The 14,724-nt window shown below is 39.5% G+C and overlaps 2 protein-coding genes across 2 annotated transcripts; one reads left to right on the top strand and one right to left on the bottom strand.

Annotated features, from left to right (window-relative positions):
• Positions 1 to 5,540: 5,540 nt before the first annotated feature.
• Positions 5,541 to 6,161, top strand: LOC104435734. The gene has a single exon (XM_010048433.3). The coding sequence runs from the start codon at positions 5,541 to 5,543 to the stop codon at positions 6,159 to 6,161; it is 621 nt and encodes a 206-aa protein (XP_010046735.2).
• A 6,547-nt stretch (positions 6,162 to 12,708) lies between these two features.
• LOC104434035 lies at positions 12,709 to 14,522 on the bottom strand. The gene is made up of 3 exons (XM_010046984.3): positions 14,031 to 14,522; positions 13,692 to 13,913; positions 12,709 to 13,163 (listed from the first exon to the last, which is right to left on the bottom strand). The coding sequence occupies exons 1-3, from the start codon at positions 14,199 to 14,201 to the stop codon at positions 12,882 to 12,884; spliced, it is 675 nt and encodes a 224-aa protein (XP_010045286.1). The 5' UTR covers positions 14,202 to 14,522; the 3' UTR covers positions 12,709 to 12,881.
• Positions 14,523 to 14,724: the final 202 nt, after the last annotated feature.

Genomic DNA, 14,724 nt, shown 5'->3' with positions numbered 1-14,724 from the left:
GTCGAGCCTATCCATTTCATTGAGGTTAATTACCAAAAAAAAAAAAAAAAAAAAATTCTATTGTACGGATGCTATTTTTGTCATAAACTTTTCAATTTGACCAAATTTTAAACCTTTTGATGATTTGCCACTTTAGTGTTTTTGATCGACAATAGCTTATGTGGATGCCAATTGTTGGAGGCCAGTAGTATCACCTAGAGGGAGTGAGTATGTGATTTTAACAAATCTTGACAAACTTAAAGATGAAGTAAAGTAGTCCAGATATGAGTTTGAATAACGACAATAGAATGATGATATTCACTAAAGCACAAAGGTTAAAGTCTAAACATAGATTATGTAGTTTATTGGTGTGCAAAAATCTTTAAAAAAAAAAGTTTAGGGATAGAAGAAATTGCACACAAACTTATAGAGGTTCGGCTTATAGCAAGTTTATGTTTACTCTCCACTCTAATAGCCTTCTCGCTAGATTCCACTAGATAATCAATGAGAGATTACAGTTAAGTTGTACTACTTATATCCAAGTGCTTCTATTGAAAGTTGGTGCCACTTATACTCAAGCATATAAATCTCATTATCTCACACCGAAGTAGAAACTATAACACTATTAATAGCTCTCAAATGATCACAATTGTGAGCTTAAGAAAGACAAGTATTGAAGTACTCTTGGAGTTCGGAATTTTTGATTTTGGACCTCTCTATTATCTTCAGCATCTTGGTCTCTTTTCATATTCCTTCACTTCCAAACTACTTTACTTCCAATCTAACCATTGGATGGTATTCAGAGGATCATTCCCAATCAACCAATTGGACATGAATGTTTACTAGCCATTGAATGACCAAATCAGGATCGCCCATTGATTCAGTCATACATACAACCAAAGCTGGTTTTCATTAGTGGAGTTCTTCATTTGGCAATAATATCTTGTCTTTGGATGATTGTTAATCAATCAACAAATCCTCGCTTTGAAAAATTCTGTTGCAGATCAATCTTCAAGATTGAAAAACAATCAATACTTTCTAGAAAAGAAATCATATATATACATGTTTCTGAGTTTACATAGATTTCTCGATCAGATGATACTCTTTAAATATGAATACGCCTTGAGTCTAAATAAACTTCGCATAGAGTCTGAAGATGCCAAACATCTTGACAATATTTATGTGCAATTTTTGCTAGTATCCTCATATTACTGTAATGATATTCGTGGCATATATTTATGATGTCATTGACGAAACATTTAGAACTTTAGACCTAATATACAAATGACAATAACTAGAGTATAAACATTGTTTTTTTACTTGAAAAATACTTTTATCAGATTCGATGGACACTTAAGAAAGATTTTGTCAATTTTCAAAACATATTAGGAAGTTTTCTCAACATCGAACATCCTATGTGTTTTTGCATTTTTAAATTTGATATATTTTTTCTTTTCTCTATCTCTCTTTTGTTTTTTTTCCCCTAATGTTCCTCTGCTAGTTTGCAGCCTTGGTGATAATCAATGGAGGTTGCTAGCCATAGGCTGGGCTCGAGATGCCATTGTTGTCTCTAGGTGAGGGTTTGTAAGCCCTCTCTGTGGTTGGCGAGGATGTCATGGCTCCTTGCCAAATCTGAGCCAAGCGAGGGCTAGCAAAGGGCAATGCCATCACATATGGCCGACGAACTTCATCGTTGAGGTTGTGGATTGGTGGAAGGACATATGAAAAAGAAACAAAATGAAAATGAAAAAAAATTCCGAATTTTTTGTTAAAAAAAGCAAAAATGCTTGTGGTAGCGCCGACATAAATCTTGTTAGATATATATTAAAGAAATTCCTCATATTCTTTTGATATTTCATATCTTTCAAGTTATTCATAAATTATTTATTTTAATTGTGCATTTAAACCCCTCTCCTTTTCCCCGCTTTTTGTTTATAGTCTCTTCCCCTTTTTCCTTATAATCAATAGTAAAACATCCCCTTTCTTTCCTCTGTAGTTTTATTTTTCATCATATTTGTGCCCACGTTGTTGTGACAAATGTTGAGTGGGGTGAAGCTTGAACTGATGATAACACGTGTCTTTTCTACATCAGAAGTATATCAATGGGCCCAGTCCAGTGCGCCGGTGAATCCTATCAATTCCATTGAGAAATACATTCGACAGACTAAGCAAACTACGAAATTATGAGAGAAGATAGTTTAAAATATTTCACATTGCTTTTCATGAGATTTATTTGCTATATATGTATATATGTGTGTGCTTCCTCTACCTCTACCTCTACCTGTATAATTAAGCTTTTGGGCTCAATTGAATATTTTACGGGCTTGGACTTCAGCTATCTTGGCAATCTTTGTGATCGTAGGTATCGAGCTTTTATTGATTGCTTTCAACATATTCTACCCTAATTTATTTAGAGTGTGCAGCTCCTATTTGTCAAATTACACACGTTGTTCCTAATCCAGCTTACACGTGAGAAATGGGTATTAAGGTTTTTCACATCGCTTGTCTACAGTATTTAATGCTCTTTATACATGTGATCTCTCTCCACTTATAGAATGTATATTTTTGAGTGAATGTGGATCCAATAGGATACTTGACGCGATCTAGTGATCTCTTTCTTCATTTATAATATATATAAATTATACCATTTTGTTTTCTAGCATATTTCTTAATTTATATAACGATGATAAAGTACATACTATGTCATTGATCGAGTATGCATCATGATATCTTTTTTTTTCTTGTCTTTTTCTTCTTTTTGGCCAAAATATAAAAAGACAACCTGATGTTGGAGTGGGCAATGAGAAGTCACTAAATCTTGTAGTTGCTAAGGAACCTGATGTCACAGGGCACAACGCTTGGCTTTTTGCAACCTCTAGTGATAGATGAATGTGTTCACTGGCATCAAATTCAAATTCGTCATCACTCATGGTGCCATTATTTAAAAGTGATACGCAGTCCAAAACGTTATCCAACTCCTTCAGGAAAATCAACAACGCAAGAAAGGGAGGGAACGCTGCGTCTTCTGCAGGAGAGGAAAGCCATGTAGATTTCTTTTGGGTGCGAATAACACCATATACAAGGATCGCCTCGGTTCAACCCGACCGACCGGCCAGATTTTCTATACCACCTTCTTTGCCGTTCCGATTGATTTTTAGGCAGTTCGACAGAAAACCATACAGAGTTACGCGTCTTGTGAAATACAACGATTGTGGTCAAGCTCGATTCTTGCCTTTACGCTGTTCACTGAGACTCTTTCTCAAGCTTTTCGATTCCGAGAGAGAGAGAGAGAGAGAGTGCTCAAGGATGGCCTTTTCATCGTTGAGTTCACTCCATCGTCGACAAATGGGGTTGAAGAGCGTGAAGAGGGCTGGCTTTTCTTTGGCCCCAAGATGTGGACGGTGGAGGAGTGCCTCAAAGGCAAGGCACGAGCCGCGTCACAGAAGGGTGGCCAGACCAAAAGAAGAAAAAGGGTCAGATACTCAAATTGTTACATATGGACTCGTAACCATCATTAAAACATTAGTTGGCTACACAATCTGTTAATAAGATGTTAAATTGTGAAATTGACTTGAATTTGTCTTCGGTGTCTGATTCATGACTGTATTGTCCCATTGTCAAAAAAGCGAATTTGTTTTTTTTTTGCGTTGTTAGATTTTTGAAAGAGTTATTAAGAGAAAAAATTACCGATCACTTGATTTCACACCAACTTATTGATAAGCCGCCTACAGTATTATGACATTTATTAACTCTTTTTTCATGATTATTAATCTTAATTAGAGAGATTATCAATTTTTTACAGATTAGTTTATCAACTAATCTATTGTTACTAACTCCCATTTAAGTTAGTCAACAAGGATTATGTGGTTTTTTTATTTATTTATAACAATTACCAAAAAATAAACTTCCCTTTTCTTTTATCAACTTTTTCTTTATCTTTCTTACCAACTTTTTAAATTTACTAGTTATAACATGAAATTACAAATTATTTGCGTGTGACTTACCAACCTTTCTCCGATTAAATACCAACTAGTTTAGAGTTGCAAATTCCTTATTTGGGTTGCTTACTAACATTTATGTGTCTCTTTTTCTTTTTTGAATCTACCAACTGTTCTATTGAGCTTCCATTTTCATTTGTCTCCTTTATCAACCATTTTCTTTCATTTAAGTTCCCAACTAATTTTGCATCACTAATTCTTGCTTGAGTTAGTTATCAATATTCGTTTTATTCTTTTTTTAGACTACCGACATTTTATTTTTATCTTTGACTATACAAAATTCTTATTTTTCACCAAATTTTATATACATTTCTTACAAATGGCTTAAATTTGCCAACTGTCATATAAACGAACTGACCTCATTTGAGAGACTTACCAACTCTTTTCCAGATCAAGCAACCTAATGAAAAGTTGGTCAACGAAAACATTACATAGATATTGGTAACTAATTCAAAAAATAAAAAAGTTGACTAGTTGAAAACTCAATCGGAGAATGTATATTGGTCACTTAAATTACGGTCAGTAATTTCATAGAAAAAAATGGTAACTCTACTACCGTGTTAAAAAAAAAAGTTAAATAACATTTGGCAATCAAATTGGTAAAGGATAAGATGGGTTCGCATTGAAAGGAAAATAAACTTGTAAGTAATGGTAACCTACAATTTGTGATAATTAGAAAAAAAAAGCGGTAAGTTTCTCTAAACAAAGTTGATAAGTTCTAAAACTTATGGTAAATGTAAAGTGTTGCGTAGAAAAATAAATAAAAGTTTGTCACCGATAAGAAGAGATGCCAATTTTTTTTTAAAAAAAAAAAATAAATAAAAAATGAAACAAATAAATGTCATTAAGTAGCTTATTTGTAACTTAATATTGGGTGGCCTCGCCTTGGCCGGGCGAGCTCGGCCGCCTGTAGTTAAATGGAAGAAAAATTGGTGAGCCATGCTAGTTAAAGTCAACAATCTTTAAAGAAAATTAGTAAATCTAAAGAATTGCTACGCATGGCAACTATAATAAGTAGGCAATTCAGCAAAAAAGTTGGTAATCAAACAAAAACAAAAAAGTATTGGTGAATAGGTCAAATGAAAGTTAGTGATGCAAAACATATCGGTAATTAATATGGCAAAAATTAAAAGTCACTCTGCAACTTAAATTAATAATCCCATATAAAGTTGGACATTTGATGCGTTAGTAAGTTATGTAAGTAAAACTCGATAAAGTAAAGTCATTAAAAGTGTCTACTTATCAAATCTCTCAATTAAGACATAGCTTTCGGTCGTTATTCCCCCTCGATTTATTTTATGCACACTTCCCCTGGAAGCTGAATTTCTCAGTAGGTTCATCACAAGGAAAGAACAAAGCAATCTGAATATGTTCTTCCCACCACATTTCTTGAGTTTCACTAAAGAAAATAATAGGCAAAAGCACCCCTATTTCCCTTCCAAAGTATTGAAAACAAAGCAAAAAACGCCTCTTTCACTTCAGTCTCAACTCAAACCGACCATCTGCGACTTCGCTCGGAGGCAGATCGGAACGAGAAGCGCTAACCTCCAACATCAGTCGACGATGGCAATCGCCAAGCGTTGTGCTGATGCCGAGGAAGACCCTTGGAATGCACACTCAAGCATGATGAAATGGGCATCCAGAATCCTGCTCGCCATAATCTTTCTCATCGTGCTAGGGGTTTCGACCATCTGGCTTACCGTCCACCCGAGGCAGCTCGAGTACACTGTCACGGACGCCTTGGTCACTCAGTTCAACCTCACCGACAACGGCCTCGTCACCGCCAACTTCAGCATCAAGATGTCAACCAACAACAACAACCACCAGGTCTCGTTCACCTACGAGTACATGGGGGTGGACGTGAAGAGCCACGACCAAATCATTGCGTCCGCCGACGGCCCGCATCTATTCCACAACAAGGACAACTTCACGGAGTTCCAGATTAATCCCATCTCGAAAGATAAGTTGCTACAGGGGCTCACGTCGAAGGACTTGAAGGACTTGAAAGATCAGGGGCAGTCAGAGGACATCAAGATAGACGTGATCATCAACGCGCGCGTCAAGTTCAAGGCCCTGCATTGGAAGCAGGACCACTGCAAGATCCAGATATTCTGCGGCGATGTGGTGGCCCACTTCAAAGGGAATGAGACCTTCCAGCAGACCCCATGCGACGTTGAACTTTGAATGTTAGTCGATGCCATCATCGCCGGTGTCGTGCTCTTCCGTCCCATGTCTACATAATGGTTCTATATAGTTTATGGCGTGTAGATCAACGCTCAGAGCGTTTCTCAAGTATTTTGAGTTGCAACCCTGCATATTTAACCCGATCACAGTCTAGATTTCTGTCCATTATCTGCCTTGCGATGATTTCCTGTGAGGGGCGCAAAAAACGTGGGACCTCCATCGCGCACTGTGCCTGTAAGCATTAGGTTTGGGGGCTTGATTGTCTCTTGTTCTTCCTTAGCCCCGGATCTTCTTTGACAGATGAGACGAGCTACTGCAGAGAAATGGCTCCCTGCTCGTCTCCATGTTTCAGATTGCAGTTGTTGCATAATGCAGAATCAGGGATTTAAACATGTAAATTGACTAAGAGAGAGTGTTATCTGCTGTCCAATTTTATGGACAGGGTTCGATCGGAGGACCCCACTTGAGCCCTCTCATCAAGACCAACAACTCCTCCCATCATGTGCCTTTGATTCATACAATCGAACTTGATTGAGCCCCAAGGTTGATGGATAGAGGGGTTGGCATTAATAATTTTCCCCACAAAAGAAGAACATTAAAAAAAATAAAAAAATCCTTGTCACGATGCCAATGTCGACCTAGGATATGTATCTTCTATGTATATCCTCTTGAAGTTTCGCACGTAATCGAAAAGTTTGGACGTTTGATCTAGGAAGACAGTCGAAAATGCAGGAATTTGATACTTGTGAATGATGGAGAAGTAATGTTTGAAACTCAAAAGACACGCATTAAAGGAGGAGCACCCATAAATGAATGAACGGATGATATGGGACATTGAATTCCCGACCCGACAAGCATTGGTCATACCTCTTATCTCAACATAACGAGTAAGATCAGGCAGGTGACACCGAAGTGCTCGATGCGCAAGTGATGAGAATTTGGTGGAGAAGTCTCTGGACTTTAGAGAAGACTCGAGAATATGGAGACATCGGAGATGATCGCTTTAGTTAGGACCCAGATCGATCCATCAATCCTTGGATCGGTGCCTCAGGTACCTGAATGGTAATTTTCAGCTTCATGAATCAGGATGTACGCCTTTTACTTTATATCATCATCCAAAATATCCTTTCCATTTTTGAAAACCCAAGGAAGATGGATCATCAGTCGCCACAGGCTCATCACCGTGCATGAAAAGTCTGGATATGAACACATAAACAATCAAAGCGAGACGATCAACAGACTAGCATCGATCATATTCTCCGCATATACGTGTTTATATCAGTTGATCCTTTGTCGTACCAGTTTAATTGAAAATATCTTATGATCTCTCAGAATACAGTGAATTACATGAAGCGCAAAAAGAAAGATGAGAAAATACTCCGTTTATTAGTTCAGGAAAATAAATTACGATCCATGTATCGACGGCAATAATTTTCACCCTCTTTACACAAATTTTTTTTTTTTTAATCTATGCAGGAGCGAATCAATGAAATGAAATGATGTATACCGGCACATAATTACAGCACATGATGAAGGTACTATGACAGATCGAAATTCCAGCTGAACAATTCCGAAAAGACAGCTAGCTTAGACAAAACGATGGGTGTTCTTGGTCATATGCTGGTACATCTCCTTTTAGAAGAGCGAGACGACGACGGCGACGTTGACCTATCGTTTGATCGAAAGAACGATTCTACCTCCTCACGCCCTGTTATTTCAAAGAAGTGCAATTTCCGCTTGTGAGGAAGTACTGGTCGAGCTTGCTTACGCGGCGTGGGCGGGCAGCTCCGAACTGTAGGGATCTTGTGCTCGCTGGAGGTCGGCGTTCCGCACTGATCTCCATCATCCTTCGGTAGCTTCTCGTCACTCTCGTCGTCTCCGCTAGTGGGTCGTTGCTGTACTTCCTTTGGATGGCCTTGCTCTGAGTCATCGATCTCCTTAAACATCGAGAGAGAGAGAGAGAGAGAGAGAGAGAGAGAGAGTCTGTGTTCGTCACAGCTTGCAGCTTATGAAAGCAATGTTTGGTATAGCTTGCGCCAGCTTCTTTTCCTTTGTATTGATGCAAATTATATATAGCATGAATGTTACAATGATTCCAAGACATGTTGAAAGACTGCGAAGTTGTTTTTGGCGATAGATACAAGGGATGCACAGTTAAGCCATTTTAGAAGAATTGACCGTCTACCCAACTTCTTGAATATCACGACTTAGATTGGCAAGAACGTCCTTGGACTATACATATAGATATACATGTACATGTACATATGTATGTATTTGATTGCTGGTATATGCCATATGGACTTGGTTTAGAAATTGTAAAATATCAAACTTATTTCGGGAATTTTTCTTTTTTCTTTTTGTCTTAAAATCTAATAAAACTTTCACTATAGCGATTTTAGGATGAGTTGCCCATGCTAGTAATTATGTTTATTTGGTAATTGGGGATTTTTCTTAATTTATTTAAGGTGAACTTTCATACTATAAAAAATGTAGTTTTTTAGTGTTCCTTGTAACTGTGGCAAGTTTCCCACTAATTTCATGTGTTTATGAACGTTTTCATCCCTCAATAAGCGGGAAATGGTAGATTTTTTTTTCTTGTTTAGCCGCATTGAGTAGTTAGGGTCAGGAAAAAGAACAAAAAATATTAGGGATTGACCATAGATCTAGGAACTACACATTAAATTAAGTTGAAAAAGGTTTTCCAATTTAGCGATTTCAGGAGGGAGGAAACATGAAATCATAAAAGTAGGGGCCAAATTACCTTCTTTTTATTTTTCATTTTTTTTTTAAATTATGTCAACATCTACATACCATAATCTTTTATCATCATCATCATCATCAACATAGAAGGATCTTGCAATTTCGTGCATATACTAATTAACACTTTCATCATCATCAACATAGAAGGATCTTGCAATTTCATACATATACTAATTAACACAATAAAATCGACGAAATTACATGTAAAAAAAAAAAAACCCTCTTTTATTTTTCCCAGTACAATGAGTTAGGCAGTATTCGGGCTTGCTTCTGCACACATCGCTAGTCTATTTCCCCCGTCTCGGCTTGGCGTACGAGGGCGCGCGCACTCCTTAGCTAGGTTCTGGAATTATGTATATTATGAGAGACCTTTCAAAGCAAAATTTTTGACATTGCAAAGGCTAGCAAGGACATTCAGATGTTTTTGTGGGGGCAGGTGCTCGTGGTGTTTCTCCATCATTATGCGAGGTATTGCTCCTTGTTTTGTTCGCATGTTACGTGCGAAGGCATAGGATTCCAGCAGCGTGGCGGAATTCGGTGCCCACATCCTCCTGCATTGCATGTTCCAAGGTTTTGTCTTCTCGACCGGCATGTTTCGGCCGATCCATACCAGATGCTCCCGACCTGACAATAATTTCTGCAGGGAGCTCATGAGCTTCGTTGTTCCCCGACATGTAATTAATGTGTAATTTGGGATGACTCTTGGCAATTTGCATCTTTCTGGATAATTCATTTATTTAGACTCGCAACGATGGGATGGAAATTCTCCGTGATCTACGTTCGGAGATCACGGAGTTTGGAGGTGGTCGACAGTTGACCTCCGATCACTATAAGCGGAGAAGAAAAGGGAGTTGAGGTGGGAGGGAGAGAAAGTTGGCACGGTGGTTTGAGTGGCGGACGCGGGTCATGGACGGATGGTACTGACCTTAGAATAATTATGTTAATTTAATCATAAACATTTTAATGATTAGCAACTGTAGTTCTTCTAGTCAATTTTTTGGTTGGAAATTATTGACTTGGATGCTAACTATTTTAGGTGGTGCAATTAGTGCTAACGCGAAGGATTTTTGTTTTTTTTAATTTTCAAAAAAATTTCAAAATTTTTCCTTATTCTCTTCTTTCTTTTCTTTTTTCCATGGTCAACAAGGGTTGGAGAGGGCAACCCTCACTTGTGGTTGGCTGCCATAAGGAGAAAGGAAAACAAAAGGAAATAAAGATTAATAAATACTTAAAAATGCTAAAATTATCCACATCATATAGGACAATCGGTGTCCAAGTTAATTATTTCCAACTAAAATTGGCTGGAAGGATTATATTGGCTAATGGTTAAAAGGTTTCGGACCAAATTGATACAATTAGAATGTTTAAGACTGAATTGGTCGCTGTATAATTTTTTTTTGGATAATTTCCATGTTGACCTTGGGAACAAGAAAAAACAAATAAAAAGTAGGAGTGAGCAAAAGGGATTGCCCAAATCCGAAACTGCCTGGACCCAATTGGACAAGCTAGTTTTGGGTGTTGCCTGGTTCTATAAAATTCGAACCGATGAATTTTAGGTTGGTTCCTAGTTCTAGGGTGAAACTGCCTACCTAAATAATCTGGATCGGACTTTATTTATTTATTTATTTTTAATTACCTATAAATTTGTAAAAGAACCCTAGTTTATCTCTCATTTCAGACTCCACTCATACAAGCAGACATGCACGACTCCCATTTCACTCATACATGTGAGTAAGATAAGAACAAATCAAAATACAACAGTGATTGCTCATTCCAACCAAATTTTGCCAAAAATTAAAAAAAATTAACACTTATAATGTTACAAGTAACACTTGCTGATTGTAGAAACGCATTAATTGTCAAGAACGTCTTCAATTTTGTCTTGAACATTAACGACAGGCCAAAAAAAAAAAAAAAAAAAAAAACTGAACATGCCACCGGTTCTAAATTAGAACTTCTAATGACTCACCTAGGGTAAGGTCCGGTTTCAGAAACTGAGAACCAGCCCCTCTGGTCCGGTTCCTAGTGCCCGGGCAGGAATCGGACTGCCTGGGAAATGACCGCCCTTAGAAAAAAGAGACGAAAATGAGAAAGAGAACACGTAAATGGGCCTCCAAATGAAGAGGATTAAAACCAGAGGGCCCTCTTTGGGCTTCACGACAGTTGCAGCCCCTTTGCTAAAAAACAACGTTGGCAGCCCTTATGTTCGACACCGCTTTTCTACGTGTCACGAAACATGGGCCTTTTGATAAGCTCGAGCAGCAGGAGACCCCAAAAAAAGCGCAGATAATAATAGAAAAGAGAAAGAAATTAAAAAAAAAAAAAAAAAAAAAAAACCGAAGCCGTCTTTGCACAGTTTTGAAAGCAAAGAGAAAGGGTGTAATCGAGAATTGGCCGCTGTCGCCGAAAACGATTTCCTACGACTTTTGATGTGACCAACCTAATCTTATTCAAGCTAAAGTTGGTCCAACCCCCAGACCAAACGACATGTTATTCCAGCCTATCTATAGCACCTTCAATCAACCTATCCACATTTGAAAAATTGACTTCTTTAGGTTCGTATCGATTTTGCTAGCAAGATTCTGACTAATCTACATTGAAAAAATTGACTTTTTGTTTCGAATTTATCATGAAAAAGCGGTTGCTACTTTTCCACCTTATCATAACTAATCTAAGATTTCATTAAGTAGGAGAAAATACGATACATTCAAGTGTCCGGCTTAGGTGGCTATGATGGGCAAAAGGTGATTATAAATAATTGATCCGGGGTCCCTTTTAATTAATAGTTTATTCTATAATTACATAACTCATCCTATGAATTCTTAAACACATATCCAAAAGATCACGTTCGAGTAAATGAAAAGGTTTCGGAGATTCTCAGTTCCACGAAATTCGGTCGGAGCCTCGACCCCTTCTCTGTTGTGGAAGCAAAAAGGTTCGAATGCCTGAACTAAAAAATTAGGTCGAGCCCACCAAAAGCTCTCTGGATTTTTTTAGATGTGATGTTACACATGAGGCATTTAATGCAGCTGACTAGATTCTGATAGTGACAATCTCGCCACGCGCCCGCCGTGTCACTCGTGCATCGATCGTGCCGTGCTCTCTCTCGCACGCCCGTTTGGTAAAATCACAGAAGGCGAATCGAAACAGCCCCCAGGAAGAGAGCGCAACACGCAAAGAAGCAAAAAACGAGCAGCAGCACATTACCTTGTGTTCTCACTTTCCCCACCTACGCTCCCCGACAGAGCCAGACCGGACCAACGCATTCTGCCCTTTGCCAACTCCGAAAGCACTCAAAACACCGAACGAGACGACGGACCACAATCGACGCTCGGCATATAAAAAAGAGAGATAGATGGAAAGGTGGGTGGGAGGGAGAGAATCGATAAAAGCAGCAGCAGCAGCAGCCACTCCATGATTAGACGAGGCAAAATCAATAAACAAAGGCAGCGAATTAAGCCCCCCGAAATCTGGCTTTGGAAGCGAGAACAACCCATTGCCATTTAACGCACTAATCCATTGTCTCCTTCGTATCGCCGATGATCGCGTATAAAACAATGTGACCCCCCAGCTAAAAACAATCTGGCCTTGTTGTATGAACAACTTCATGTGTACATGCACATTTATATATATATATATATATATATATTATAATTTTACATCTTAACGTCGTTTCATTCCGCACGCATTCGATGTATCTTGTCCCTTTGACATCTGATTTGCCCCCTCCAGAAGCAAGCCCTAAACATTGATTAAAAAACCCCCTTCCTCCCCTCCCCCTCTCCTCCCCTTTCCTTTTCACAACTAATCACTTGATTAGGACACTAACCCCTCTATTCTCCATCTCTTCCCCCCCCATGTGTTGGCCTCTCCCGAATGAGCTGTTAAATTATGAGATTAGTTTATAAGAATCTGCCGCAGCCTCTTTCTTTTTCTGTTGCTTGCTTGCGTATTGTTTCGTTAGTACCCGAAAGGCGCCCGGCGTGGGATCCCTTTCCTCCGCCGGGAGTTGGAGGGGGCGGTCGAGGGTGGCGACGGCATGGGCGGGGAGATGTCGTCATCGTCGTAGGGCGGCGGAAGATGATGATGGTGGTGCGAGTGGGTTTGCCTGGCTTCACGCGATCCTTCGTCTGCTTTACGGGGCAATCTCCTTGGCATTCCTTCCTTCTTTTCCGCGGTTTCTTCGTCATTCTTCGCGCTCAAGACAAAGCTCGCATCCCCATTCCTCTTTATCCTTACAAGCTAACTCCCATTCGTTTCACACACACACAAACCAAGTTAGAAATTTTAATTTAATGCGACCTAAAAAAAAATGTTTTTTTTTTTAAAAATTATTCCGGTTAGTGAATAATTGACCGCATTTCTAATCGACAAAATGAAATTCGCTTAAAATATAACATAAGAAAAATCTTTTAAAGATGGGTAGAGAAACGTTCGCAGATGGGCAAAAATCTAACGAACTGGTTTAGTCATTATTATCGAACTCACTACATGATTAATGACACTAATAATGTCATGAGAAATAATGCAAGGTGGGGAGGAAAGGAAGAGAAAAGAACATGGTTCTTCTCAAGAACTGTAGACATGGTTAGGTCGAATTCGCTGAGAGTAATCTTTATGCGAACTCGGGCAAAAAATGTGGATACATTAGGGGTTGAAACCGATCGTTGCGGTAGTGGCGAGAGCGTCTATGAGCTGTGTGTGATGAATCTGTGATCGAAAAGCATGATCGCATTCGAATGGATGATAGCGTGTGTGAAGATCACTGACCTTACAACCGAGAGAGCAGAAGCGACAAGGGTCGAGCAGGGTCCGCGCGCAGATTTCGCACAGATGAGAGACGCCTTTGCCGGTGGAGCTCCGAGGCTGAGGCCGCTCGTTGAGGAAGAGAACCCTCGCGCTGTTGATCACGTAGGTCTGGACCCCGCTTATGTCCAGCACCTTGTCGATCTCAGAGACCCTAACCACGTCGTGGTATGACGACCTCCGTATCTGCTCTCCAAAACCACACCGAACCAAACCAAACCCAATTCTCAATATTCACATCGATCCGACCGCTGCACAATTTAGAATCAGATAGACCCAACATTGCGGACGTTATATACTCACTTGGATCACGTGATGGTCCTTGTGGCGCGACGACCGGCAGTAGTAGCAGAAGGCACCAGACTCGCAGTCGAGGCAGTACATGTTGCATTCGCTCCTTGGCGCGTCCTGGTGAGACGGGCAAATGGAGAAGAAGGAGGTCGACAGCAGGGACTCCAGCCATGGCGGCACCATCTCTCCTGGTCTCCTCTCCCTCTCTCTCTCTCTCGACCCAGATGTCGTCAGGAACAGAGAATGTGATTAAAGGTCCGATGATCAGAAGAGAGAAAGGAATGGAGGAAGGGGAAGGTATACGTGTGCGGGACGATATATGTATATATAAAGATGGTTCACCAGCGATCATATCGTCTCCATTTTGATCTCTGCAATGATGACGATGTGAGAGAGAGAGAGAGAGAGAGAGAGAGATTAGGGAATCTGGAAATGCGACATAGAAGTGATCAAGCAATAATGGTGGGGGGAAGCAAGAAGACAAGGCAAGCATATTATAAAGAAGAGGAGAGAAAAAAGAAAACTGAATGTCTTTGGGGGACGGTTCAAACAAAGCAAACGGTGGATTAATTGGGAGGAAAAGGAAAGGTCCAGGAATGTGATGAAGCTAACGCCATCACTTTTGGCACATTATTCTTTCTTTTCTCCTTTTTTATAATAAAGTTTTTATATTGCTTAGGCATCCAGGGGTCGATCGGCACCCTAA

Source organism: Eucalyptus grandis, chromosome 2, assembly GCF_016545825.1.
Source record: "Eucalyptus grandis isolate ANBG69807.140 chromosome 2, ASM1654582v1, whole genome shotgun sequence".
NCBI classification, from domain to species: domain Eukaryota; kingdom Viridiplantae; phylum Streptophyta; class Magnoliopsida; order Myrtales; family Myrtaceae; genus Eucalyptus; species Eucalyptus grandis.
Note: the sequence above shows the minus strand (reverse complement) of the source record. Positions and strands in the feature narration are given on the sequence as shown.

Bases quoted from the DNA above. Each gene is read 5' to 3' on its own strand.
- LOC104435734 (XM_010048433.3), top strand. From the start codon at position 5,541: ATGGCAATCGCCAAGCGTTGTGCTGATGCCGAGGAAGACCCTTGGAAT.
- LOC104434035 (XM_010046984.3), bottom strand. From the start codon at position 14,201: ATGGTGCCGCCATGGCTGGAGTCCCTGCTGTCGACCTCCTTCTTCTCC. The intron at 13,914-14,030 runs GTGAGTATATAA...TTTGGAGAGCAG, and splicing joins AGGACCATCACGTGATCCAA to ATACGGAGGTCGTCATACCA. The intron at 13,164-13,691 runs GTCAGTGATCTT...AATGGGAGTTAG, and splicing joins TCTGCTCTCTCGGTTGTAAG to CTTGTAAGGATAAAGAGGAA.